This window comes from Panthera tigris, chromosome X, assembly GCF_018350195.1.
Source record: "Panthera tigris isolate Pti1 chromosome X, P.tigris_Pti1_mat1.1, whole genome shotgun sequence".
Lineage (NCBI taxonomy): Eukaryota > Metazoa > Chordata > Mammalia > Carnivora > Felidae > Panthera > Panthera tigris.
The window spans coordinates 32,793,800-32,821,724 of NC_056677.1; the positions used below are offsets into that span (position 1 = coordinate 32,793,800).

The 27,925-nt window shown below is 40.6% G+C and overlaps 1 protein-coding gene across 1 annotated transcript in view; it reads left to right on the forward strand.

The window, feature by feature from the left end:
- Positions 1-545: 545 nt before the first annotated feature.
- The window catches only part of LOC102950901 (cytochrome b-245 heavy chain), a 33,848-nt gene continuing 6,468 nt past the window's right edge, over positions 546-27,925 (forward strand). The window contains exons 1-10 of the mRNA XM_042974012.1: positions 546-672; positions 2,981-3,076; positions 4,351-4,461; positions 13,064-13,148; positions 15,929-16,074; positions 18,167-18,357; positions 21,441-21,570; positions 24,041-24,133; positions 26,471-26,724; positions 27,585-27,747. Of these exons, the coding sequence (XP_042829946.1) occupies positions 628-672; positions 2,981-3,076; positions 4,351-4,461; positions 13,064-13,148; positions 15,929-16,074; positions 18,167-18,357; positions 21,441-21,570; positions 24,041-24,133; positions 26,471-26,724; positions 27,585-27,747 (1,314 nt within the window). The 5' untranslated portion in view covers positions 546-627. The remainder of the gene's footprint in view (positions 673-2,980; positions 3,077-4,350; positions 4,462-13,063; positions 13,149-15,928; positions 16,075-18,166; positions 18,358-21,440; positions 21,571-24,040; positions 24,134-26,470; positions 26,725-27,584; positions 27,748-27,925) is intronic.

Consider the following 27,925-nt stretch of genomic DNA (forward strand, 5'->3'; position numbering starts at 1 on the left):
TTGTATATTGAATTATATGTGTGTGGGGGGGGTCTGTGTTTACACACATGTATGTATCAATTCATATGTACATATATGTTTGTCTATATATGTATGTGTGTATATATCTGTATGCACACATACACATATGTGTCTTAGAAAATTGGCACGATGTAAGTATGCTATAAACATCAACCATCATTATTGTTATTATTCTTCTCAATGAGACTGTAAAATGCTGCTCAGCCTGTCAAAAGATATTTAATGATTTTTACCCAGCACAGAGTCAGGGCTTGTTAAAAATTGGTACTTGATAACTAGTTGTCAAAAAGTTAATTCCGTGTGTAAAATCTGTACCATCATTGGACTGATATTTGTCTCTCAGTTGTGGAAATTGGTTTCGTTTCCTACTATATTTAGTTATGACTGGATTATTACAGACCCCTTTTCTGCAGTGTTTTTTTCTTGTGGTTTAAAGATTTAAAGTTCTTATGGAAACAAGATTTTCAGTTGACCAATGATTAGCTAATTTCTGATAATAGAAAAGGAAACTGATTGCCCCAAGGCTGCTGTTTTCATTTCCTCATGGGAAGAAGAAGCAGAGCAGAGAAGAAGGGCAGACACACAAAGCATTGATCCTCTGTCACCATGGGGAACTGGGTTGAAAATGAGGGACTCTCCATCTTTGTCATTGTAAGTACCCATGAGAGACAAATGAGAAGTTCTCGAACTTGTCTGGGTTCTCTCGGAAAATGAAATAGGGCAAAACTTTTTGTTTCTTTGTCTTGTTTCTCTGAGAAATTGTGTTGGAACTAATTTACTGTGTGAACATACTTCTAATCTGTAAGCCATAAGCCGGACTGAGTGCATTCTTCCAAACTTATTAATGGAAAGAATGTATCTGGGGGCTCACTTCACCTACTTTATTTCTTGAGTCTTTGGGAGTACTAAATTGGCCAGCATCTCACTGAGGGAGTAGAAGACATTTTATGTTAATGATCTCCGAGTCTAAGTTGTTTATTGGTATTTACTCAGAGGCAAATTTCTCTACTTTTTATGTGTTTATACCACTTAAAAATGGGTAATCGTAATTTTACACCATTTTCCAAATAACAGGTACAAGACTGGCTCATGTATGGAAAATTGGCCTTTATTCAGTAATTACACCAAAAATTATTGAAGGTCTCAACTTTCTTTTTTTAAAAAGTACTTTTTCTCTCTGATGTAAACTTGAGCTGTTTACGAGGTTTATAAAAATTCAAGGGAAAGTAATTGAAATAAACTAGACTCATATACACAGTGGATATATGATATATATTATATATATAAATCAATATAATCCATCTCGAGAAACAATTTTTGTAGGTGAGGATATGGCTAATTTTCAAATAGGCATGTTAATCTCTTTAGTTTTTTAACATAACAAAGATGAACTATTATTTTAAGATGGCAGTCTCGGCAAAACAATCACGGGCAATTGGGAAGACAGAAATGTGATTTATAAATAGCCTTTCCACTTGATCTTAGCCAAAAGGCCGAGAAGCGATATATAAATAGCCTTTCCAAATAGCCAATGGAAGTATTATATAGATGTTAAAAAGAACACCTACGACTGGAATTTTTGAAAGAATTTTTCATGAAGTAAATACTGAGTCTTTGAGTTGTACACACAGAGAGGAATTAGTGGCATAAATAAAGTAAAAACAAGAAATATCACGTCAAACAATTAGGCCAAACCAACGTTCTAATGCAATATAGAATTCTTCTGAGGACTCAGACCTGTTAACTTGATTTCTTACCACCATTTTAAGAACAGATTACTCCTACAGAAACCAAGTTCATGTTTATACTTTTAGTTCCTACCAGAGTTTTCCCCAGGAGATGGCCTCCTTCTAAATTACACACTCATACACCTGAAAATAAAGACACAGCTTGGAAAGCAAGAGTAAGAATGACAAGGTTAGGTAATGGAGAAATTGTTTCAGTATGTTCTTCTTAAAGAGAGATTGTTCTCAAGCACCTATGGACATTTAATAGCGTCAAAGCACAGGTAAGAAAAGATCACTATAGAGCTGAAGGTAGAGGACTGGGCAGTGTTACCATGTAGTCAGTTCTTGGGATGAAATGAGCAGTCAAAATGTAGAAGGGTCTCTTTTTTTTCCTTTTTCATCCCCCAAAATGCCCTCCTTAATGCCTGTCACCCATTTAACCCATCTCCCCACCTACTGCCCCCTCCAGCAGCCCTTAGTTTATTCTCTGTATTTAAGAGTCTCTTATGGTTTGCCTCCCTCTCTGTTTTTATCATATTTTTCTTTTCCTTCCCCTATGGTCATCTGTTGTGTTTCTCAGATTCCACATATGAGTGAAGTCATATGATATCTGTCTTTCTCTGACTGACTTATTTCATTTAGCATAATACCCTCTAGTTCCATCCTCTTAAAAAAAATCCCATGCCCCTCACCCCCTCATTGATGCTTAATATCCCCTCTTTCAAAAGTTTGGCAAAACTTACCAAACAGAATTAAAGACTCCACATTTTACCTGATGCGACTCTCACTAGCTGGGGGTTGGGATACCGTGTGGGGGAGGGAGGCACCTGTGAGAGTAGAACACGACGTCTTACCGATGCGGGGGACAGCACAGTAACATCTTCCTTTCCCTTCTTTTTTTGAGAAGACTCACCTGCCATTATCTATCTGTCTAAAGCTAAGAAGAAAAGAGGAGGCAGAAGAACAGAGGGGAGATAGATTGATAACAACCTGGTGTACTGGCCAGTAGTAAAACAATCATGGGTAACAAGACAAAGTGGAAAGGTCAATTACAAGGTGTAGAGGCACTGTTGTGGGCAAGAGCTGGCTTTCAGCTGGCTACACCCAGCTTTCTAACCACCTTTGTTGAAGGCTAGACTTGGGGAAGCCCTGACCGTGGTCTGACACTGATCTTATGTGAAATCTGCCCAGTGAAATGTGGAATCTTTATGCAACTATTTCTCTTTGTGCAGCTAATATGGCTGGGGATGAACGTCTTCCTCTTTGTCTGGTACTACAGATTCTATGCGTTGAGAAGGACATTCTTTTACACTCAAAAACTTCTGGGGGTAAGTATAAGTCCCATCTCATGCAATATTGACTGGTTTCTAATCAAAGATTCTGGTTCATATTCCTTTCAACACTTTAAATAAATGTTCTGACCAACTCGAACAGCACTATCAGCATTGCCCCCTCCATTGCAACCACCTGGGCAAGAAGCTTTAGGCCTTCCAGCGTGGGAGAAACAAAAAGTGTGTCAGAGAGTCCCAGTGGCATCCCTTCCCTCCCAAGGACTACTGTGCCACTGTTTAGTTTAAAGAAGAAATCTAATACCAACTCTGGCGTGGCAGGCAAGGTTGGAGAGATCAATCCAAGGGTGACATGGGTGGGACAAGTGAGTCTTCCCGTGTTCTTTAAATCATCTGATTCCTGACACTTTTGTGCATGGTGAGCCCTGGGCCTGGTAGCATGTTGTGAAATTGTCTTCAGGAAATAAGCCTCTCCCTACAGATGCAGCCTTTGAGGAACTTGCCCAAGGGTCGCTTTCACTGACTAGGCCAGCAGAGGAAGGCCCCCATCTTTCCTTGGATCCATTGGCATTCTTGATTTCCTTGATCTGCCAGGGTTCTGCTTCATGATACATGAAGATAATTACGATCACAGCTGCCCCCACAGGAAATCATTTCTTATATCATGCTGAAACCATGAATTCATTACTTAATACTAATGATAATATGTATTGTATATCACTCGTATAAATAATTATAATACATAATCATACTACGCTATTATAGCTATTGTTAACTTATTCACATTGATACTGAGGAGGAGGATTTCCCTTTTCTTCCCTCTCCAAAATAGGCAACTTATTTAGGCATCACAAAGAACAATTATAATGCCAAAGCATTACAACATACCAACCGAGGTTACTTCTGAAGTGAGTCTAAGTGCCAAGAAAATCTTTAGAAAGCCCCAGTTTCTATACTGAACCCTAATTAATGATACACATGCTTAAGTACTTAGGGGAAAGTGATGTCTGCTACTTACTTTGAAATGCATCAAAACTAAGCTGTGTTGATGGATAGACAGAGGGATGGGTAGATGGATGGATAGATACGTGATAGTGGAATCTGGGAGTTGGGTAAACAGGCATTCATTGTGAAATTACTTCAAATTCTCTTTATGTTTGAAAATGTTCACAGTAAAATGTTGGGGTGGGAGAGAAGGGCCAGATTAAAACAAAGGATCCCAGCAGGCCCTAAAGGTAAACTCTTAGCTCTGAAGGACCTTCCTCCTCAGATAACCTGATACCTTTCCCCACTCCCTATCCTGCATCTTCCAGATCGCACTGCCATTGGCCAGGGCCCCTGCAGCCTGCCTGAATTTCAACTGCATGCTGATTCTGCTGCCAGTCTGTCGAAATCTGCTCTCCTTCCTCAGGGGTTCCAGTGCGGTAAGAGCAAACATTTACAAAGTTGAATTTTGAAGTTTGAAGAAAAGCAAACTAATGGTTTGTGAGGATTCCAACCTCTGTACAATATGCATGAGCCAAGCCATGCCTGATTCTCCATTTTATTTGTATATTCATTGTTGATGGAGCTCCCTAGGACAGCCATTTAACTTGGAATAGACATAAAAACAACAACCCACCAACCTACACCTCAAGAAGAGCAATAAAACACTTGCGCACGTGTGCACACACATACACACACACACCAGACATCTGTAACACATTACGGGCTTTGTGACGCTGACATGGGATTTGGGAATTGATCTTACAGTGCCATATTTTTCAAAATTTTTAAGTCAGAGAAAATCTCTTTGTGGATAGTGTCCCAGGCAGATGGAATCAATGAGTGATGAGTATAATGAGGGTGACTAAGAGGTGTCAAGTCCATGGAATTGAGGAGTTCAGAGCTTTCTAAATGCTCAGGGATTTTTTTAACCCTCACTTCGACAAGTTTGCGAGCCCCTAAATGTACTATGCTAGAAGAAATAAAATATTATGTAAGAATAAACTGTGTAACCTATACAATGTTATGTGAATTTATTATTATTATTATACAAAGATTAGAAACAAGGCACTTATAATCTACTTAGATCTGTGTACCCAAATAAATATGATACAAAGCAAAATATGATGGGTTCCACAAAACATTAGACGTAAGGGGCTATATTTATTTGGTAAAGATGGCAACAAATACGGGCATATAGGGGTAAAATAAGCACTAGGAGATGTAAATGAGAGAGAAAGACATCCTGCATGGAGAAAATGGAATGGGCCAAAGCACAGAAAATAGTGAGGAAATTATATTCTTGAAAGCCCCATATAAGCATGACATGTGGCTTCTCTTTGGATTTGTTGGCTATTCCTGGCCACACCAAACAGTGTAGCTAGGAAAAGTTAGGGATTGACGTCTTGGTGGGACCCATTCTACTGGATGATTAGTAACTAATAGCCTCTGTTTTTCTTCTTAATAAAATGTCTATGTTTTATATTAACTAGCTTTAAAATATCTCTTAGGTAGAGATAATTTATAGAAGAGACCAGGGAGCAATCCACTTTGATGGGGATGTAGGGATTGTAAAGGGCAGGTGTCTGAGGTAAGGCAGCAGAGGAGAGCTGGAGCTTTGCTGGTAAACTAGGACGTTAAATGTATAGCTGAGAAGTTAATACTTAATTTGGCAATCACGGAATATTTGGGGGAAGGAAAGTGATCTAAACTGTTGATAACAAGTAGAATTTGCCTTGAATTCTGCCTTGTTTTTCCTAGTCTTACTAAATTTGCTGGTTGATTTATAAATATAAGATGAGCAGGACACAGCTAACAGTAGACATTGATTACAAGGGTTTCTTTGTTTTTTATTTTTTTAATGTTTATTTATTTTGAGAGAGAGAGGGAGAGAGAGAGACAGAGCACAAGCAGGAGAGGGGCACAGAGAGAGGGAGACACAGAATCAGAAGCGGGCTCCAGGCTCCAAGCTGTCAGCACAGAGCCCAACATGGGGCTCAAACTCACAAACCGTGTGAGTCAGACACTCAACCAGCTGAGCCACCCAGGCGCCCCTGATTACAAGGATTTCTAAATAATATTCTCAATCACAAAGATCAAATTCCATTTGATTTCAAGTTCTATCAATGAGCCACCTAAAAACTACAGTGCTTGGTGTATTGTAGGTACCCAGTGAACATTTGCTAAATGAAACTCATGCACTGTAACTTTTTGTTTTTAGGAAGGCACGATTCATTTTTGTAGCCTTCCTCTTAGCCCCGTTTGAATACTCTCTATTTACAGGAAGTAAATCCTGAGAAACAGGCAAAGTTTTCACCAGGAAGGCCTATTAAGAAATCCTTGTTACCTCACAGGCCCAAATTGCACTGCCATTGAACGGCCATGACCCATGAAAAGCACATGTCATAATGGCTGCGTTTAGGCTTCTTGTGGTCCAGGAGGGAAGATCTTCATGAGGGTCTTCTAAAAGTATATATAAAAGTATATAGCAGCACTCTCAACAATAGCCAAATTATGGAAAGAGCCTAAATGTCCATCAACTGATGAATGGATAAAGAAATGGTGGTTTATATACACAATGGAGTACTACGTGGCAATGAGAAAGAATGAAATCTGGCCTTTTGTAGCAACGTGGATGGAACTGGAGAGTGTGATGCTAAGTGAAATAAGCCATACAGAGAAAGACAGATACCATATGGTTTCACTCTTATGTGGATCCTGAGAAACTTAACAGAAACCCATGGGGGAGGGGAAGGAAAAAAAAAAAAAAGAGGTTAGAGTGGGAGAGGGCCAAAGCATAAGAGACTCTTAAAAACTGAGAACAAACTGAGGGTTGATGGGGGGTGGGAGGGAGGGGGGGTGGGTGATGGGTATTGAGGAGGGCACCTTTTGGGATGAGCACTGGGTGTTGTATGGAAACCAATTTGACAATATATTTCATATATTGAAAAAAAAGAAAAGAACTAGAGTAATATTTAATATACTAATAATATTTAATATATTTGTTAATTATTTAATAAATAAATTTATTTATAAAAATAAATAAAATTTCATGGTTATAATAATTGTTTATTAATATATTAACATGTTAATAATATTTAATATATATTAAATAATAGAGTAATATATACTCTAAAAGTATATATTAATTGACCAAACCTGTCAACTGCTGAGTTGTCAGTCAACAAATATTTGTTAAGTGCCAGCTATATTCTAAGCACTGGGGACACATGGTGAGTAAAGAGTAGGATATGAATGGGCCATGAGCTCAAGGAGCTTAGAGTTTTATGAAAGAGAATAAACACGTGATTTCAAAGTTAGAAACAGTGATGTTCTTATTTATTACATATGCTACTGCCACCATCCTACTGGACATTAGTGTCAGCTCCTTTGCCTGAGTTCTGTAGATTCAAGGCTGGCTTTTGTACTTTCTCCCAAATTTCACATAAACGTCTAATTTAGGTGAGTTGAGTTCATGGCATGTGTGGTAGGACCAGGTGTACACAAAATAGAACTTTTATGTTTCTGTAGCGGTCACGTTAGAGAAAGTCATGTTATACCCCATTAAACATGCACTTCTTTGTAGTTCCATTTCTCACTTAAATTTTTTTTCTCTCTTAAAGTTTGAATGGAGCATAGAAATCTGCTGAGATGACTCACTGATCTCCCTTACACTTGAACATTAGCTTAGTGAGATCGGGCAAGGCTCTAGGTGACAGTAACAGAAGAGAAACTTCCCTTTAGAAGTCAATGGCAAAAGGCCAAGAGGTAGTTCAGTGAGGAAGCCACGGGACATGACGGCAGCTTGGGTAATTAGGAGGCGGCTGGTGATAATTCAGAAGTGACTCAAAAGAATAAGAATGGTATCTTTGTAAGGAGGAGGGACAAAAAAGCCCTGGGCAGTCACAGGCAGCAAAGCCCTTCCTTCTCACCCCACCAACCAGCCGCCTTGCTCCCTTTTCACAAACGGCAAGAAATTGTATCTGGAAGCCCCATATAAGCATGTCTTGTGGTTTTTCCTTGGGATTTTTTTTTTTTTTTTTTTTTGCCATCCTGAGATACCATAGAGGGTAACTTGGGAAAATTAGGGATTGGTGCCTTGGTGAGACCCATTCCTGTCCTGGCCCATTAGTGACTAATGGCCTCTGTTTTTCCTTTCATGAGATGTACATGTTTCATATTAATTAGCTTTTTAAATTAAAAAAAGAATTTATAAGTTTATTTATTTTGAGAGAGTCAGAGACAGCATGAATGGGGGAAGGACAGAGAGAGAGGGAGAGAGACAGAGAATCCCAAGCAGGCTCTGCAATGTCAGCACAGAGCCTGATGCAGGGCTCAGTCCCATGAACTGTGAGATCCTGACCTGAGCCAAAATCAAGAGTCTTTCACGTAACCTGTCGAGCCACCCAGGCACCCCTTTATTAACTAGCTTTTAAAAAAAAAAAAAAAACACTACCTATTAAGATCAGACTATTACCGAATGGACCTTTTTATCTCCCAAGCACATTTCTCCATTGTTCTGGCATTCAATTTCATTTTCTGTAACAGTCAGATGCTCAAGCTGATAGGGGGCATGAGAATCTATGGTTGCAGATTTCCCATGATCTATATTGATGATGATAAAGGTAGAACTCTGTAGAGACACTGTAGAGGCCACTTCAAAACTACTTTCCTTTTCTTCCACTTCAGCATGCAGGAGCCAGTGTATTTTCTCCCAAAAGTTTCAAAATAATTTGTCAGGAAGAAGAAAAGCAAGCAGCATGGCAAGTATAGACATGTGGGTAAATACCTCTCTATAGGTTTATAATAATCATCTTAGGTTCTAGACTAGTGAAAATGTAATTCATTTAACCAAATAATTACCAAGGGATTTTTTTTTACAGTATATGATATATTACTCTGTATATAGGAAGATTACTCCACAGCTGGGGAGCCAAGCCCTACTCACTGAAAAGTTAAATCATGATACAAGAAAACCCTCAAATATTTATAAAGCACTTCTCAGTGAATCTATAAAACAGATCTATGGGGAAAGAACTACGATAAATATATAGGCAAGGAAGTTAGAAACTGAGCGTATTATTCAATGTCACATAGCTAGGTGTTAGAGCAGAGATCCAACATGGGTATATTGGATGGCAAAACTTGCTCTCTGAAATGTAATTCAGTACCGGTTTCTGATCCCGCTAATTGCCATTCTCTCTGTCTTAGGACTCCAATTTGTCTACCATCACCCCAGTAAGGGCTATAGTAATTATCTCTTACTATGTGACAAATGTCCACAAATTCAGTGGCTTCACACAACCCCCATTTATTAGCTCACAGTTTTGTAGATGAGAAGTTCAGCACCCTGCAGGTCTGCAGGTGGTTGGGTTCTCCACTCAGCATATCACAAGGCAGAAGCCAAGGTGCCTACTGGGTTGACTTCTCAAATGGAAACTCTGGGTTGAAATCTTCCCAGCTCATTCTTGTTGGCAAAATGCAGTTCCTTGCAGTTGTGGGACTGAGGTTCCTGTTTCCTTGCTGACAGTCATTCAGGGGCTGGTCACAGATCCTAAATGTCCCTGTATCCCTTGCCATGTGGCCCCCCCTCCATGTTCAAGCTGGCAACATTGCACCAAATACTTCTTGTGCCTTGAATCTCTGAATTCTTCAGTCTCTGTGTTCTAGACCCAGATTTAAAGGGTCATGAGACTGGTTCAGGCCCATCCAGATAATCTTTCTCATAAGGTCAACTTGGGACTTTAATTACCTCTGCAAAGTTCCTTTTGCCATATAATGTAACAAACTCATAGGAGTGACGTCCTATCATATTCACAGGTCAGGTCCCACTCGCACTCAAATGGAGGAGATTATATAATATCATTGGGGATCATCTTTGAATTCTGCCTACCTCGAGGACTTTAAGATACTATGGAGGAACCTAGTGATTGGGAAACAGGAAAAATATATTTCCTTAAAATTGTAAAGAGGGGCGCCTGAGTGACTCAGTCAGTTAGGTGTCTGGCTTTGGCTCAGGCTATGATCTTGTGGTTTGTGACTTTGGGCCCCACGTCGGGCTCTGTGCTGTCAGCCCAAAGCCCACTTCAGATCCTCTGTCTCCCTCTCTCTGCCCCTCCCCTCTTCTCTCTCTCAAAAACATAAACATTAAAAAAAAGAGAGAGGACACCTTCCTTACCTCGCCTTGACCCAGTAGGGTCACTGTAAATAGGCATCAAAAAATTCTTTAAAAAATTTTAAGGGGCACCTGGGTAGGTCAGTCTGTTGAGCATCCAACTTCGGCTCAGGTCATGATCTCACAGCTCATGAGTTCGAGCCCCGCGTCGGGCTCTGTGCTGACTGCTCGGAGCCTGGAGCCTGCTTCTGATTCTGTGTCTCCCTCTCTCTCTGCCCCTCCCCCACTTGCGCTCTGTCTCAAAAATAAATCAACATTAAAAAAAGATTTTAAAAAATTACATTAAAAATTTTTAACAATTTTTCACTAACAGAAATGTAAACTAAGTGATCTCCAACAGGAAACCCTTATTATGAGAGCCCGAGTTACTGCCCAGCTCCACCAATGGACTCTTAGTCGTAGCTGATGCTGTTGTGTCAAGCAACAGTTAGTGTTCCACTAATATTCCCTCCCCACTTCTGGTTCTGCAGCTCATGGGGCAGCTGCCTTCTGGAAGCCCCAGTCATTCTCTGCCTCGGAATTTTCTTTTAGCCTCTCCTGGGGCAAGCCTGAAATGCCAGGGAGTTGATGCCTTGGGACTAGCCCTCAGCCAGTGACAGATAGGAGTTGTTGGATGAATACCTAAACTTTGTAATCCCTCAGGTAAAAATGAAAAAAAAAATCCTCTGGGGCATTTTCTACACAGTCTCTCAGAGTCCTCGGATCAGCAAGACTATGATGACATGATATATGTTTTGATATGATATGATATGATATGATATGATATGATATATGATAGTGGTAGCTGATCTGATTAATATACCTTTCACTGGTTTCCTTTTCTTCCTAGTCTCACTTCCCCTGACATTGTTTTCTGCGATCACCTTGCAGCTGAGTACTTACACTTAAAATTCTCGTCTTGGGTTTTTAGACACATAGAAAAATAGTGGCAATATCTTTGCAATTGGTTTAGTGGAAAAGGGTATGAATGTTGAAGAAAATAGACTTGGATCCCAGACAGTGTGAGACTTAGCTTTAGGTTTTTTATCTGTAAAATGAGGATAATGATCCTTATCTTGTTGCCACTGAATGAGGTAATGATTTTGCATAAACTGTCTGGCTCACAGAAAACATTCGATAAAACCGAATTCTTTGTTCCTTTCTCTGGAATCCTCAGTATCTTCCTCACTGCAATCCCAAGAACCTGTTGTCATGTTCCCATGCTCTCTGTAGATGTAGCTAACTGAGAGATAGTGGAATAAGCACAATTTTCCACACAACCACATTCTTTTCCTATAAAATCAGAAAATTTTATTGAAAAAATAAGCAAACCAAAAATTAAACATCTTTAGAATAAATTGAATGTGTTTAGAACCAGATGCTTATAATACCTAAGATTGTCTTTGGCACTCGGCTCTTCTCAAAAGGTTCTTTGTATCTCTGTGGCAGTACGTTTAGACTTGAGAACAAAACAGCCAGAGCGAGCATTTGACCGGTTTCTAGGAGGACAAAGCTTTGACTCAACCATAAAGCAGGGTGTTTCTTTTTCTACTTTGGGCGTTGACCTGAATCAAGATTCACACCCAAGGGGCGCCTGGGTGGCTCGGTCGGTTAAGCGTCCGACTTCAGCTCAGGTCATGATCTCGCAGTCCGTGAATTTGAGCCCTGCGTCGGGCTCTGTGCTGACAGCTCAGAGCCTGGAGCCTGTTTCAGATTCTGTGTCTCCCTCTCTCTGTGACCCTCCCCCATTCATGCTCTGTCTCTCTCTGTCTCAAAAATAAATAAACGTTAAAAAAAAAAATTAAAAAAAAAAAAAAAAGATTCACACCCACATCTTCTAACATGCATCAGTAGGACAGTTACGCCAGAGTACTGACCAAAATACTATTTTTAATGTCAGACTAATCATGCAAGGTATGAAATATCAGAATACTGATACTTCTGGCATCCGATACTCTGGATTTAAATCCCAGCTCTGCCACTTATTAACTATGTGACCTAAGGCAAGGTGACCTCTCTACGCCTTTTTTCCTAATCTGGTATATAGTGATAAAAATGGTACCTCCCTGATAGGATTGATGTAAGAATGAAAAGTGTCAAAATGCATATAAAACACTTAAACCAGCTCCTTGCACAAGCTCTTTACAAATATTAGCTATTGTTATTTTTGCTATTATTATTTGTTTAACGATGTCTCCTTGTGATGTTTATCAACAGAGGCAGGTGGAAAATTTTTTCTCCTCCCATAGTGTATGTCTTAGAAGGATGTTGTTCTCAAACTATTCACTTGTTCTAGAACTGTTCACTTGTCTGTGTCCCCATTAGACTTTCAGGGTCTTGTGAAATGCATACACCTTTTCTCTTGGAGGGAATCCTATTAGCTTGCCAGTATTCTGGGATAGCTGACACTTGAATCTCTCAACTGACTAACACTTAAGTTACTGGTTAACATCTTCTTGAGGATGAACCTTTGCTAACTGCCCAGGGTGGGACCGTGAGAGCTCACATACATTCTGGGGCAGGGGAAAGTGATGGAGAAGACAGAGAAGAGCTCTCCCCCTTCAGGTCCAGGTGAAATAGGCAGAAACGGATTGTAGGGGCCTAAGGCTTGCTGGTCAACAAACCTTAGGCTTCTTGGGCTGAGCTGGTTGTGCCTGTGTGTGGTTACTGCAGGGACCTATCAGGTATGCCACTTACCAGCTGTTTGACCTTGGGAAGATGACTACACATATCTGAGCCTCAGTTTTTTCATCTGTCAAATGTGTCGAATGACATCGTTTTTAGGGTGGTTGTGAGAATGAAATGAGATGATATGTATCTACTGCCTGGCGCTTGGAAAGCCTTCTTGTTACCAATTACTATTTTGTTCTTTTCCCCTTAATCCAAAGTGCTGCTCAACAAGAATTCGACGACAACTGGACAGGAATCTCACCTTTCATAAAATGGTGGCATGGATGATTGCACTTCACACTGGTAAGCTTATTACCAGAAACTTGGAACCAGAGAGTTCCCTCTATTCCTAGATACCTTTTTTAAATTTGGTTTTTATTTATTTCTAATTTTTTTAATGTTTATTTTTGAGAGAGAGAGAGAGAGAGTCAGAGTGTGAGCAGGGGAGGGGCAGAAAGAGAGGGAGACACAGAATCCGAAGCAGGCTCCACGCTGTGTGCTGACAGCACAGAGCCCGACATGAGGCTCAAACTCATGAGCCTTGAGATCATGGCCAGAGCAGAAGTTGGATGTTTAACCAACTGAGCTACTCAGGCGCCCCTAGATACCTTTTTTAAAATAAGAGATCAGCCTTTTTAGGTAGATCAAGTGGTGATTGGATATGTTGTATTTTTTAAGTTTTAAAATTGAAGTATACATACAATATTATAATACATACAACATATACATATACAATACATATAATACATACAATATTATATTGGTTTCATGTGTATGACATAGTGATTCGACAATCACATACACTATAAAATGCTCACCATGATCAGTGTAGTTACCAATAACACAACGTTATTACAGTATTATTGACTATATTCCCTATGCTGTACCTTATATCCCTGTGAGTTATTTGTTTTATAACTAGAAGTTTATATCTCTTAATCTCCTTTACCTATTTTGCCCATCCTTTCACCCCCAACCCCTCTGGCAACCACCAGTTTGTTCTCTGTATTTATGAGTCTGTTTCTGTTTTATTTGTTTGTTTGTTTGTTTTGGTTTTTAGATTCTATGTATAAATGAAATCATATGGTATTTATCTTTCTCTGTCTGATTTATTTCACTTAGTATAATATCCTCTCTAGGTCCATCCATGTTGTTGCAAATGTCAAGATCTCATTCTTTTTTTATCGCTGAGTAATATTCCATATATATATATATACATGTATGTATGTATATATATGTGTATATGTATGCACATACATGTACATGTGTGTGTGTGTGTGTGTGTGTGTGTGTGTATATATATATATATATATATATATATATATATAATAGCGTCTTCTTTTATCCATACCAGATGGTTGAATTTGATTTTTAACTCTGCTATCGGACACTTAGGTTGCTTCCATAGCTCAGCATTGTAAATAATGCTGCTCTAAACATAAGAGTGCATATATCTTTTCAAATTAGTGTTTTCATTTTCTTTGGGTAGAATCCCTGGGTCAGATGGTACTTCCTTTTTGTTTTGTTTTTTTGTTTGTTTGTTTTTTTGAGGAGCCTCCATGGGGTTTTCCATAGTGGCTGCACCAATTTACATTCCTGCCAAGATATGCTGTACTTTTTGAATGAATTCTGTTAAAAAATATTCATCACTCTTTCTTTCATCCCTCTATTAGGATTTATTCAATTCCTAAAACTTTTTTTATCTTAGGCTCTTCTGACAAAATCCCAGCGTCTTCACCCTTTTCCACTCTTTTTAATATAAAAAAATTTGTTAGTTCACAAACGAGAGCTTTTATTTATCCATTACAAAAATACTAGGTTAAACATTTAGATTTATGGATTTCTTGCAGTAATGCTGCAGGGGCCACAACCCGTAAGTTGAGAAGATATCTTAAGGGTAAGGTAGCCCTTATCAGCTAAGCATCTTCTTTATTATTATTGTTATTATTATATATAATAGGTATACATATGTATATATGTATGCTATATTATGTGTTGTTATTATTATCATTATTAAAGTGGTGGTATTGGCACAAGGGATGCATCTGGAACCCTTACCAAATCTCCACTAATTCACTTAATAAATAAGGGCTGTGCCAGGCGATAGTCATGCACACAGGCATGGTGATAAACAAAGGAGACTTTTATTCTGCCCTTAAAGAGTCTGTCCCTAATTTGAGTAAAATAGGCTTAGATTGCAGGTGTTTAACTGGGCGTCTCTTCTCCTATTAGTAGATCATGAAGGCTTTCTGTGGCAAACAAAATGGCTCAAAAGCAAAATGCATGATAAAATCTTATTAGAATGTAACATAGTGTAATGGTTAAGGGCATAGATTTGAGTGCCAGATTACTTGGATTTGATTCTTAACTCTGCTACTTCCTAGCTTGGTGATCTTGGGCAAGATATTTAAGTATTCTATGCCCCAGTTTCCTCATCTGTAAGATGAGGTGATGATAATCGTCCCTACATCATTGGATCAATATAAGGATAAAGTAATTAAAGGCATGTATAACAGTTCTTGGTACCTAGTAAGTTGTATGTTAGTGCTTTTTAAGTAAGGAATGCAATTTTTAAGAAGATATTCACTGTTATGGCCATTGGTTTATATCAGATCAATAAAATTTGTTATCTTTCTGGAGTAATGTCAGAGTCAGGTGAATGGGTCCGCTAAAGGCATATATTACATGAGAGTCTTCCTGTTTGAACATAAATATCAGGGGGAGAGAGGCAAAGAGAGCACATCTAAATATCCTCAGAGACCAAGGTTACTTTGTAGAATCTCAGAACTTGATTGGATCTTTAGGATGGTGTCGTTTTGCACCTTCATTTCACAAATGAGGAAACCAAGACCAGAGATGTCAAGTGATTTGTGTATGATCACACAACTAGAGAGTAGCTTACTGACTCGAATTGTCTTGCCCCTGTGGCCTGGAGACCCAGTTCTTATTTGTGAGTGTCTTGGGCCATCCCTGGGTCTCCTTATAACTTATCATAGAGTCAGGGGCTATAGGCAGAAACCCAGCTCATAATAAAATTGTACATAGCCTTCACCCTGTTTGTTTCTCTTCTCTGTCCTCTTCAGCGATTCATACTATTGCACATCTGTTTAATGTGGAGTGGTGTGTGGATGCCCGATCCAACAATTCTGATCCTTATTCAATAGCACTCTCTGACCTTGGAGATAAACCTAATGAAACTTACCTCAATTTTGCTCGACAGAGATTCAAGGTAAGTCTCCTATTTCCTGATTCAGATGTTCCCTAGACCATTAAAACTGAGGACTAGATTTCAGTGAGTGAAGAACCGCACTTGGCCAGAACAACAACAGTGACAAAAGTTGACTATCAGGGGGACAGTTCTGTAGTTTCTAAGAATGTGGGTACAGAGGAAATGTCTCCCACACTCCCGACCCCACGTGTGGAGGATCTCTAGAAGTTTTCCAGCTCCTTAAGCTCACCTGTGGAACCCGGAGTAACTCAGGCTCACCCATGACAATGCCCACCATCAAAGAAAGACAGGAACACACATCCAGTCAAACAAAGTTGGGCTTATTACTTACTGCGGCAAAAGAGGCCTTGCACTATGAGAAAGTCTGGGACATTCCGGGAAGGTGTTAATAGAGGCTTGTTAATAGAGGACATGGACTTGTGTAAGGTGGTTCTGGAGGGGTTTAAGAAAGCAAAGATCTGCTCTGGATCAGGTATGTTCAAGAATTGGGGGTCTTTCTAGGATTGGGTATCTTAGGAATGTTTCTCCAGGAGGCAGAAGGAATAGAATGGGGCTAAATCTGTAATTGGTAAAGAAGCAGCAGTCACTTGTGTTGTTGTCCTGGCTGAGACATAATTCTGGAGTGGTTTTATTTTTGTCTCACTCCACCACAGTCACAGAATGACCTCGTCTGATGCGGGTGTTCTATGCACTTGGTTATGTGAAACAGGGAACACTCCGGCCTCGGTGTTAGTATGAGGCTGGCCACTGACTGACAGCTGTCAGAGATGCTTTTCTTCTCTCTTGCCTACAACATCTGAGGGGTGGCCTATGTCTGCTAACCACCATTCCGTGAGAAGTCAGGTGCACTGGGAGTACTCAGCAGTCTTCCAGGGGCAGCCCTTTGGGGCATCCACGGCAAGCCCTGCTTCCCTTCCAACAGTGGCTAAAGCTCCAAGTAAGTCATCCTCATGTGCTCAATGGCTTGGGAGGATGGCCGAGTCAAATTACTATACACCCAATTGCAAACGTGTTTCCTTGTGTTTAGCAGAGTATAAGAAAAGCCCCTTAATTTTGCAGAAATAATTCTCCTCGGGCTACCGTGAAGAAAATACTTGCATCAAAGAAAACAGAAATTCTTTTTCTGTAATGTCTGGGATAATTTTCCTTTTGTGTTGTCCGTTGTTTGCACAGTGATGTGTAAGGAAGGCAATGTGACCATACTAGGTGGGCTGACACTGTCATGCTCTGCCTGGATGTCTCTGGACCACTTTTACTCTGTGCTCCCACACCTTTCTGTGTGTTTTCACTTTTGATTTCTGAGACCTGCGTTTCTTCCTCAGAGGACCACTCTGGGGCTATTGGAGTCCCTTTGTCCACAAACTCAGAGAACTGAAAGGGCCTGATGGCTACCTCTCTGAGGGCAGCCCTAGCCAAAAACTGATGGGGGCAGACCATGAAAGCCCATCCTCCTTGTCTTGAGTCAGGATGAACTCTGACATGTGACTGAGTGTCCACAGTTCCTCGGCAGCATCAGGTGGGAGCTACCCTCTATATAAAAAAAAAACAAAACAGCCTGCGATCACCCTCCTTCTTTGACTTGTTCCTCTTTTGTGATCTATCACCCATCTTCTGACCAGTCTCTTCCTGGAGCACATGCACCCTCATCTCAAGGTCTACCTGCTTCAGGGGACCCCAGCCTAAGACGTCAGGCATGTCCAGAATACATTTGCAAAACAAAGTACTGTGGTCCTTTCCAAACCAAAGGGAGAAAGCGCTTCAGACCCTTTTAGGACATCTTCTCCTTGGCTGATTTCCTTTATTCGATCCTCCCTTACAACTATTTCAGTGTATCAGTTAGTACTTCCCATGATACCTCAGCCACGTAAATGTTTTCAAATTGAGAAATATCTATTCCAAGTCTGTATCTCTCTCTAGAGAGGAAATACCTATGGCCCTATACACTGGAAAGTTTATAAATAGGTAGTCCTGCATTTGAGAGCCTACCAGTAATGTGTGTGTGTGTGTGTGTGTGTGTGTGTGTGTGTGTTCATGTGTGCGTGTGTGCGTGTGTGCGTGTGTGTGTGTGTGTGTGTGTGTGTGTATTTTACAGAATCCTGAAGGAGGCCTATATGTGGCTGTGACTCGGTTGGCAGGCATCACTGGTATTGTCATCACACTGTGCCTCATATTAATTATCACCTCCTCCACCAAAACCATCCGGAGATCTTACTTTGAACTGTTTTGGTACACACACCATCTCTTTGTGATCTTCTTCATCGGGCTCGCCATCCACGGAGCTGAGTGAGTGTTTAATTTCCACCGTCGAGTACTTTAAGTCCTTCAGTTTCCAGGTGTGATGCTGTTAGAGGCACAGTGGCCTCCTTGTCTACGTGTGGGCAGCCTGTCTGCTGATAGAATATGAGGGGACAACAGGGGTCAGTTTGAGAGAGACCACTCCGCAACATTTTAGTTTCTTCCGCCTGATTCATACCTATTATTTCTTTAGTTATTTAATAATAGCTATTATTAATGCAGTTATTTCTAGCAAGCTTGAAAAATGCACCAAAGTTTGAGTGTCTTTGCAAGTGTATAAGACATGTTAAGGGTGCTGGAGGGGTCTTGGATGTCTGCAGTGATGTTTCTTATGGTTTAATCGCTAGGAAATTAGTCCAACTCCCAAACTTGAGGGGCTAATGATTAAGCAGGTGAAAGCGTTTGCTGTAGTTCAATGAGTTTTGATTCAAGCTGGACATTTATTGATTGCCTACCATGTTTGAGGGCTGATCTCAGGTACTGTGGGGGAATACTAGAAGGAAAAATACATGGTTATTGCCTTCCAGCCTTCTAATATGATAAAGGTAAGAGCTCTCTTCTATTGAGCACTTGTTATAGACATGAAATGTTTCTTTTAGGTAGAGATGCTCTCACAGCCCCATTTCCTGGGGGAGATTGTAGACAAGGAAACAGATTAACAGAGGTAAAATATGTAGCCCAAGTCACCCTGTTTGTAGAGCACCCTGTCAGCTGCTCTAAGGCAGGCTGTGACAAATACTCTCATAGAGACTCAGTGCCTGCATGTGTGGTTGGGACAGTTCCCTTATTGGGAATCCTATTTAATATCAGGTTTCCTTTTTATGCTATTTCACACCAGCTGGTTCTCACACCTGCACACAAAAGTAGGCGTGGGGAAGTTCCCTGGTGGGTCTGAGGCTCTATAGCTAAGCATGAAGGGAGTAGATACTCAAGGCTCAATGACTCTGCTGAGAGCCAAGTTGGCCTAGAGGTGATTAAGACCTGAGTGTGAAAAGGGGAAGAGCAGGAAGGAGCAGCACTGAGCAACTACTTGTGTGCATTCTTAATCCACTTGCTGACTCCGACCCCTGATCAGCTCTTAAGCACCAGGAAATCTGTGTAGACAAAGAGTCTCTTGACTTTCCTGAAGCAACTGAAAATCTTTAAATGGGATATGGTCATAATCCAGCTGTTTCAGAGAATCCTAGAGAAAACAAAATGAATCTCTCCCCATCTCTAGTTTAGTAATTCCGGCACTTTATGCTTGTACAGTTTCTCAACTATACATTTTCCTTTGGAGCAGGCAGAGGAGACGGATTTACCCCACTCTCCATCTGAACAGAATCTGCTACGTACATTGGTTGGCTGATGGCTCACAGTCTCCTGGCCAGGCAGAAGCTGAGCTAGGATTAATATCCAGGTTTTCTGACTTCTGGTCCTGGCAGTGAGAAGACGGGAGAATCCCCTCCCCCCTTTTTTTTCCTCTCACTTACTCCACATGTGAACTTGGGCATTAGAAACTTTGATAGTTATCATTTGTTAGACTCTTACTTTGTGCCCGGCATTTTTTATGCATCATGCCGATTGATTACTAAAATAAACCTTTAATTAGGTATTATTATTACCTATTTTACAGCTAAAGAAACTGAGGCTTGGAGGAAGTTCAATAACTTCCCAAGGCCACCAAACTAGCAAGCGGTAGACGTGGGATTTGAAACCAACGCTGTCTGACCTAGGCCCAGAAGTGTTTTCTCCAAATCATTCTGCTTCTAGTTGCTAGTTTCTCTAAGCTTCGGTGTTCTCATATGTAAAATGGGGGTGCTAATACTTACCATTCAATCTTGTTATGAGGGTCAACTGAGATAATTTGTGTACAGTGCCTTTCCCCAGGTCTGGCACAGTAATTCTCTGCCCCCAAACGTAAGGACAGAAAGGGATGGTTAACAGCCTTGAATTAGAACAGTCACAGGAGCCTCTGCTTGGCTCAGTCGGCTAAGTGTCTCACCCTTGGTTTTCGCTGAGGTCATGATCCCAAGGTCGTGGGATCGAGCCCCGTGTCAGGCTCTGTACTGGGTGTGGAGCCTGCTTAGAATTCTGTCTCTCTCTCTCTCTCTCTCTCTCTCTCTCTCCTTCTGCCCCTCTCCTCCTCTCTCTCTGTCTCTCTCTCTCTAAAAATAAGTGTTAAAAAAACCATTTGCAGAATGTACCAAGTGGCACAATAAAGTTTAGCTCCCCCATAGAAACTATTACAAAGGGCCTTTTGTGCCTCTATTCTCACATATTCTGAAGACCCTGCAATTTATGTTCCTCGAGGTCAGGAACCTGACTTACCTGACCTTGTGCCTCCCTTCCTCTGTTCCCACTAAACCCACATTGTCTTGTGTGTTAGCAGTTGCTCAATTACAGTTTATGGAATTGAAATGAATGGGCTGTGGGCACTTCAAAGGGCACACCATTAGTGCCGATGTCTGTGAGAATGTCATAATCTCCACAGAGTCTTCTTAAATTGATAAAACTTTTTGGTTCAATTTAGGCAATTTGAGTTTAACCAATGAAGCACCTGGACTAAGCCTCAAAGCTACTGTGTATGAGTGTATGGACTGTCAACTACACAAGGGTGCCTGTCCGCAGGGCATAAAATTAGCCCACGCTTTGCTGGCCATGCTCTTTGCCTCTAATACTGCCCTCTCAGAGGGGGCGTCTTTTTCTAATTTGCACCAAGGCACTGTATGGGCTACTCATTGCTCTGTTAGATTTACGGTTTTCCTGTTTCCGTTTGTTTATAAATGAAAGTAACACTCGAAACGGAAGCACACATGCTCCCTTTAAGAAAACACATATTAATGATCCAAAACTTACCCTGTACGATGTTACCTATACTCTGTGCCATTGTACATATCTTTTTTCTATTGCTGAAGAAGACATATTTTCTTTCCCTTCCTCAAATCTATTCAGAGAGGTCAATAAGATATTACTGGTAAATGGAAAGTACAGGATTCATATTAGAATACTTGAAATATGCCCAGAGTCTCAAAATACTAAGAGCTTGATTTCTCGCTGCTAAACCATCCGGACTTACATTTCCTCCCCAGGCGCATTGTACGTGGGCAGACCCCACAGAGTTTAGACCAACACCATCACGAAATTTGTGAGAAAAATATCTCAGAATGGGGAAAAATAGAGGAATGCCCAATCCCACAGTTTTCTGGGAACCCTCCTATGGTATGTACAATTCATTGTTACTTTTACGATTTCTTTACCAACCATCTTCAAACTGTGTCTAAGAAATACGTACAAATGTCATAGAGCTGTCCATTACGAAGGCCATGGAAGTGCTAGAATGTTATGTGTCTAGTTTTTTCTGCTACACTTATTGTCTAGAATTATTTCTTGAAAAATAAGGATTGCATTGGTCTGTTCTGAACATCCTGATCTAAAACTTGAAAAAGGATTGTTTTTGAAAGTGCTGTTGGGGTTCAAGAAATTCCATCTCTTCTCTTCTGGATATGAGGCCATGATAGCAGTTAATGATTTCCAGAGGGATTCCATTCTGAGCTGAGTTGGATGACTCAGATAGTCACTTAGAAGGAGCTATGAGCCTCTTTGGATATAAGGTTCCTACCAACACCCAAAGGCTTTGCGTATAGAGCAGGAGTGTGGCAAGGGTGCCCATGGGAAAACATGCGGGAATATTAACTCTCTGTTCAGACCTCCTGTTGGGTGCTCTGCACAATTCCATTTTGTGTATTCTCAATATCTCTGCTCCACTGAGTGAGAAGTGGGCCCTGTGTTCTTCATATCTTTTCTTCCATTGGCAGGCAGTATACTCTATTGGTTATCATGCTAACCGTTGGTATAAAACTAGGCAAAAATCAACATCTGTATGGGGCTTCTGGACAGGATTATAATTTTTTTAAACACAGTGTAACAGAAAGGCAGACGTCCCATCTCATTTTCTCCTTAATTTTTTCTACTTTCCTACTATAACAGTTTTCTTCCTCTAAGACACAGTATGCTGTCCAGGGGCTTAACATCTTGAAGCAACCTTGCTCATTAATGAAAGCACCAGACGTCTCAATGCACTGCCCCTCTACATACAGACATCAATAGAAAGGAAAAAAAAGGAACTGTATTGCAGGCCCTCATATGGTTTAGGGGAAGGCACATTTCCTTGAAGACAGCTGGAATCAGAGTACTACCTTAATAGGCATCTACCTCAAAGGAGCTTCTGGGTTTCTGGGATTAGAGGCAATGTCCGAGACCTGGCTCCATTCAGTGGGGCCCCATTGTGGCACCCAGGAAATAGATGGATGACGCTAGGATTTTTTTTTAATTTTTAATGTTTATTTATTTTTGAGAAAGAGAGAGAGTGAGAGAGCAGGGGAGGGGTGGAACTGGACAGAACTGGAAGCGGGCTCCAGGCTCTGAGCTTTCAGCACAGAGCACGACACAGGGCTCGAACCCACGAACCGTCAGATCATGACCTGAGCCGAAGTCGGACACTTAACTGACTGAGCCACCCAGGCGCCCCAGATGTCAGGATGTTTTAAAAACCTGTCCCATGACGGGGCACCTGGGTGGCTTAGTTGGTTAAGCATCCAACTCCTGATTTGGGCTCAGGCCATGATCTCACAGTTCTGTGGGTTCAAGCCCTGTGTGGGCTCTGTGCTGACAGCATAGAACCTGCTTGGGATTCTCTCTCTCTCCTCCTCTCTCAGCCCCTATCCCACTTTCTCTCTCTCTGTTAATAAACATTTAAAAAGTTTAAAAAATTAAACAAAAAAACCTGTCCCTTGAAAACAAAGGCCAGCAGCAGAATATTTCTAACTTTTGGGGCAGATATTCAGGTGCTCTCAACTTCCAATAACAAGTTTCTTCAAAAAATTTAATAGAAAGACCATATGTGAGACTTGGGAATTTTTTTTTCTTTCTTGGAATCCATTCTGGAATGCCATCTTTTTAAGTAATGTTGCCTTCTAAAGCTCTTGGCTATTTCAGATATTAAACTAGGAACCCAACTGTGCCCCAGGATGGATCTGTGTGTCCTAAAGGTTTTTATTATAGCCAATAATAGTACAGGGTAACTCCAGTGTTATGAAACACTGGAGTTTCTGACCAGAAGGGGATCTAAAGAAATCTAAAAGTCTTTGGGCTTATCCCTTTCAGCAGGTACATTGCATAGCTCTGAGAACTTACCAGGATATTGGAGAAACAGCTGCATTCTTGCATAAAATTTCTTACCTTGCAAAAGATTAAGCTTTGACTGCATGGCTGAGAGAAAGCAACTTCAATGTTGCATTGAAAAATATGGTGTTGTTGAAATGGTATCCTTAAGAGAAACATTAATTCTGAAACCAACCTTGCTCTGCTGTAAGGTTATTGCAACTGCTGTTGCAACACGAGGAGGAAATCCCATTCTTTTGGACAGTTCCTCTTGGGAGAGTTTCATACTGTAGATGAAGTTCCCCAATGTGGCCAAGGAGAATGCTCATTTTTATCGACTCAAAAATTTGCTTTGATTTTAGATATTTATGATGTGTTCTGTTGTATAACAAATTTACTAATCTAATATCAAATATTTAAACAAGCCTACAAAGATTAACTTGACTTCTACAATGTTTTGTCCTCATGAATCTTGTATTACCTACTACCCCTTAACACATCCTGTTTTCATTTTTTGCTCCAATTACAGACTTGGAAATGGATTGTTGGTCCCATGTTTCTGTATCTCTGTGAGAGGTTGGTACGGTTTTGGCGATCTCAACAGAAAGTGGTCATCACCAAGGTATTGTCTGGTTTACAAATTACTAATAGCATCTAACTATATCATGAACAAGTTTACCCAAGTTCTCTATATCATTGGTCAGAGCTGTCTTTCACCTGGTTTCTTTCGATTAAACATAGGGTAGAGAGAAGACCTATAGTTAATTTCAGTCAGTGTACTTAGCTTGATAATCAAGTAGTTGGACCTTTTAACTCGGGGAGCTACAAGTTAACATTTTCTGTTGAAAAATAAAGCCAACTGTTTTGTATGCATGAATCTCTCTCTCTCGCTCTCTTTCTCTCTCTCTCTCTCTTTCATTGTGTGTGTGTGTGTGTGTGTGTGTGTGTAGAGGGGAGAAGCATACAGTGATGATGTAAGCAGATTAAGAGTGAAGAGGCAAAACACATGAGTTCAAGAGGGCACACACTGAGCCTTAAAATACTCAGATGTTAAAAGAACCAGGGAGCCAAGGGCAGGTCTGACTGAGGTTGAGATAGCATTCCAAGTCTCCCTTTATCTCCTTTTCTGTGCTGTGTATGTAATCATAGAATATCAGAGTTGAAGAATCCAAAGTCTCAAGGAGGTTAGTAACTAAACTGCATCTAGAATTGAGTTCATCAACACCAGGTACAAGGTGGCCTTTTCTCCCCATGCTTCTATGCTGCTTCTCATTACTAACTATGTAAATATACAACTAATTAAATAGAAATAGAAATTCCTGCTTATAGCTTCAGGAAACAACAGACAAAGCTAGTTTTATCAAATAAAATTTAATTCAACTCAATACAGTTCAACAAATGTTCCATCCTCCACCCAAGCTTTTCTTTCTTGGCATCTATGGAAGGCCAGAGTAAAGTTAGTCCAGCTGGCCTTAGAAATCGTGAAATATAGGAAGTGACAGCACTTCTCCTTTTATGATACTTATATTGGATTATAAGAAAAAACCCAAAGATGAGCAAAAAGAGCTGCCACAAAATTTTCCTTATTAGGCCAGACCTGACTAAGCAGACAAGGATTTCCCTTAAACATATTTCAAAGACAAACTTGTTTTCCTGTGGAGAAAATAGATATTCACTTTCTTCTTATAAACATAGATATTCATTTTCTTCTCAAAAAAGAAAAGAAAAGAAAAAGAAAAGAAAAGAAAAGAAAAGAAAAGAAAAGAAAAGAAACAAGATGTCATCCAAAAGTATTCCGGTGTCAATTCTTTCTGCTGGTACAGTTTATTTAGTTCCATCCCAATTTCGCCTGTGGTATCGAAATTGCAACAGGGTAAAAAATGTTTTCACCATACAAAATTGCAACATGGTGAACATCATTTTCAAAATAATTTTCATAAATTTTTATTTTCTGTTTTCAAAATGAAGCATTGTGGCTCTTTGTTTCAGTGAAGAAAGGAAGTCAGTTACAGCTTATCATTTAACATCTATTTAAATCACAAGTTTTGGAAATGTTTCGCAATGTGTATCGAAAGGATTTCCCACTTTACTCCTCCTCGCTCATGGAAAGGAAAGTTTCACATTATCAGTCAACATTTGGGAAGCTGCTGTTTTGTTTCTATTGATTTTTCTTTTCCTTGATGTCCCTTGTTTTTTAGTTGTACATAGAAAGTCCTAGGTATCTCAAGAATTGTCCCAGAAATATATTACTTTCTGTATTGTGATGACAGCTTTTGATTGTGTTTTTTAAAATTATTTACCAACTCACCAGTTGATGGATGTCTGGACTGTTTCCAATGTTTTGCTCTTATAAACAAAGCTGTCATGAACACTTGTATACATAGAGAATGAGGATGGCAACGGGTGGCTGGGGCCTGGCTTTGGGAGAGATGGATGGTATACTTCCCAGGTAGGTAGAAATGTAGAAACAATGCATGGAATCAGGCAGATTCAAGGTGTGGCTCAGGACAAAGATAGACTAGTACCTTAGGCTTGGTTTGGGGGATGTTACTATACTACTAGCCAATGGGGTCTCCTTCTTCTATCCAGCTGCCAAGGCTCTCAATCATCCCCTGGGGAGGCAGGAAGACTGAGCAGGAAGACATCTCTTCTTCCTGTTTGTAGTTACCTGCCTTGACTTCTTGGAGAAAAAAAATATCACAATAGGCTGGTGTCTTAAGTTAGATTCCCTGGCAAAGACTCTGAAACAGCGAACTGCATGCAGAAGGTTTGTTGAGGCATAGTCTCAGGAAAGGAACCTGCAAAAGAAAAGAAAGTCAGGGTGGGGGAAGAAATAGCTGACCCTCAATGAGGTCGCAACTGCAGCCTCAGCTGATGCTACAGGGAGTGCCAGGGTTGGGATGACTCTTGGGACTTGTCCCAAGTTGAGGAGAGGGGCTCAACTTGTTTTGTTCCGTAGGTGGTCACTCACCCTTTCAAAACCATCGAGCTACAGATGAAGAAGAAGGGATTCAAGATGGAGGTGGGACAATACATTTTCGTCAAGTGCCCCAAGGTGTCCAGGCTGGAGTGGCACCCTTTCACGCTGACCTCCGCCCCTGAGGAAGACTTCTTTAGCATCCATATTCGTATCGTTGGGGACTGGACAGAAGGACTTTTCAATGCTTGTGGCTGTGATAAACAAGAGTTTCAAGATGCTTGGAAACTACCTAAGTAAGTACAAAGTGTGTATGTACGAAAGTGTATGAGTTCAGGGAAAATGTCACTAAATAGCTCCTCTTTTCCCGTCTCTCACTCTACTATCTGCTGGGTCCAACAAAACACACAAGCTCTACAAATATAGGCAGCTATCTCTGTGTTCCCCATTGTATGTGTGTGGTGTGTTTATGCGTATATCTATAAGTCTTGTGTGAAACATAAAAAATATGTTTGAATCAAACATTAATAACAAATATTCTCAAATTCCTTTAAATGGGTAAGGGTCAAGGCCAAGTTATATTAACTTTTCTAACAAAGTTATAGTGTATCAAAGATGTTCTTAAAATTTAATTGATATATGTTATTGGAGGGTAAATGCCACATATTATTCGCTTTGTCCCCTCCTTCCCACATGCCTGAGACGGTGCTGGGCACTTAGTAGATGCTAGAGAAAAGCTTGTTGATTCACTCGATGAATACACAAGTGAAAATTGAAGATATTAAATTTATAAGATGTTATGACAGAAAATTCTCAGTTTACCTCAGGGTGTGATGTAAACAGGAATCTCGTGCGTGCGTGCGTGCGTGTGTGTGTGTGTGTGTGTGGTAGGTGAAGGGTGTGGAGAGATGAAAAAACACCCTTGAGAGTTATCAAATGTTTTCAGTTAGCTAAAACTTCCTTTTATTACTTCCAACCACACTGTTGACATCAGGTTCATTACTTGAAAGCTATTTCAGAAAAGAAAGTGCCCCATAGATACGTCGTCCCGGTTCGATGTGACATATTGCACACACCCCCAGTGAAAACCTGTGCCCCATCCTTCTCTGATGTGCAAGATAGCCCCGTAACCATCTCCTCACACGCCTCCTTCCAGGATAGCTGTTGATGGGCCCTTTGGCACCGCCAGTGAAGACGTGTTCAGTTACGAGGTGGTGATGTTGGTGGGAGCAGGGATCGGGGTCACACCCTTCGCATCCATTCTCAAGTCCGTCTGGTACAAATATTGCAATAATGCCACCAATCTGAGGCTCAAAAAGGTAAGTTCTTTCATTTTTCACAGGGCTCGGGTAAGGTCGTTAGGTTCTGCCTAGTGAAGCCTGAGAGAGACTTCAGGGCAGAGGCTGGCAGAGACCAAAGGAAGTGAAGACAAGTTCTGCGTGGTTGCAGTGAGACCGACTTCTCATAAAAGGGCGATTTGAGAAGTTAAATGTGCTT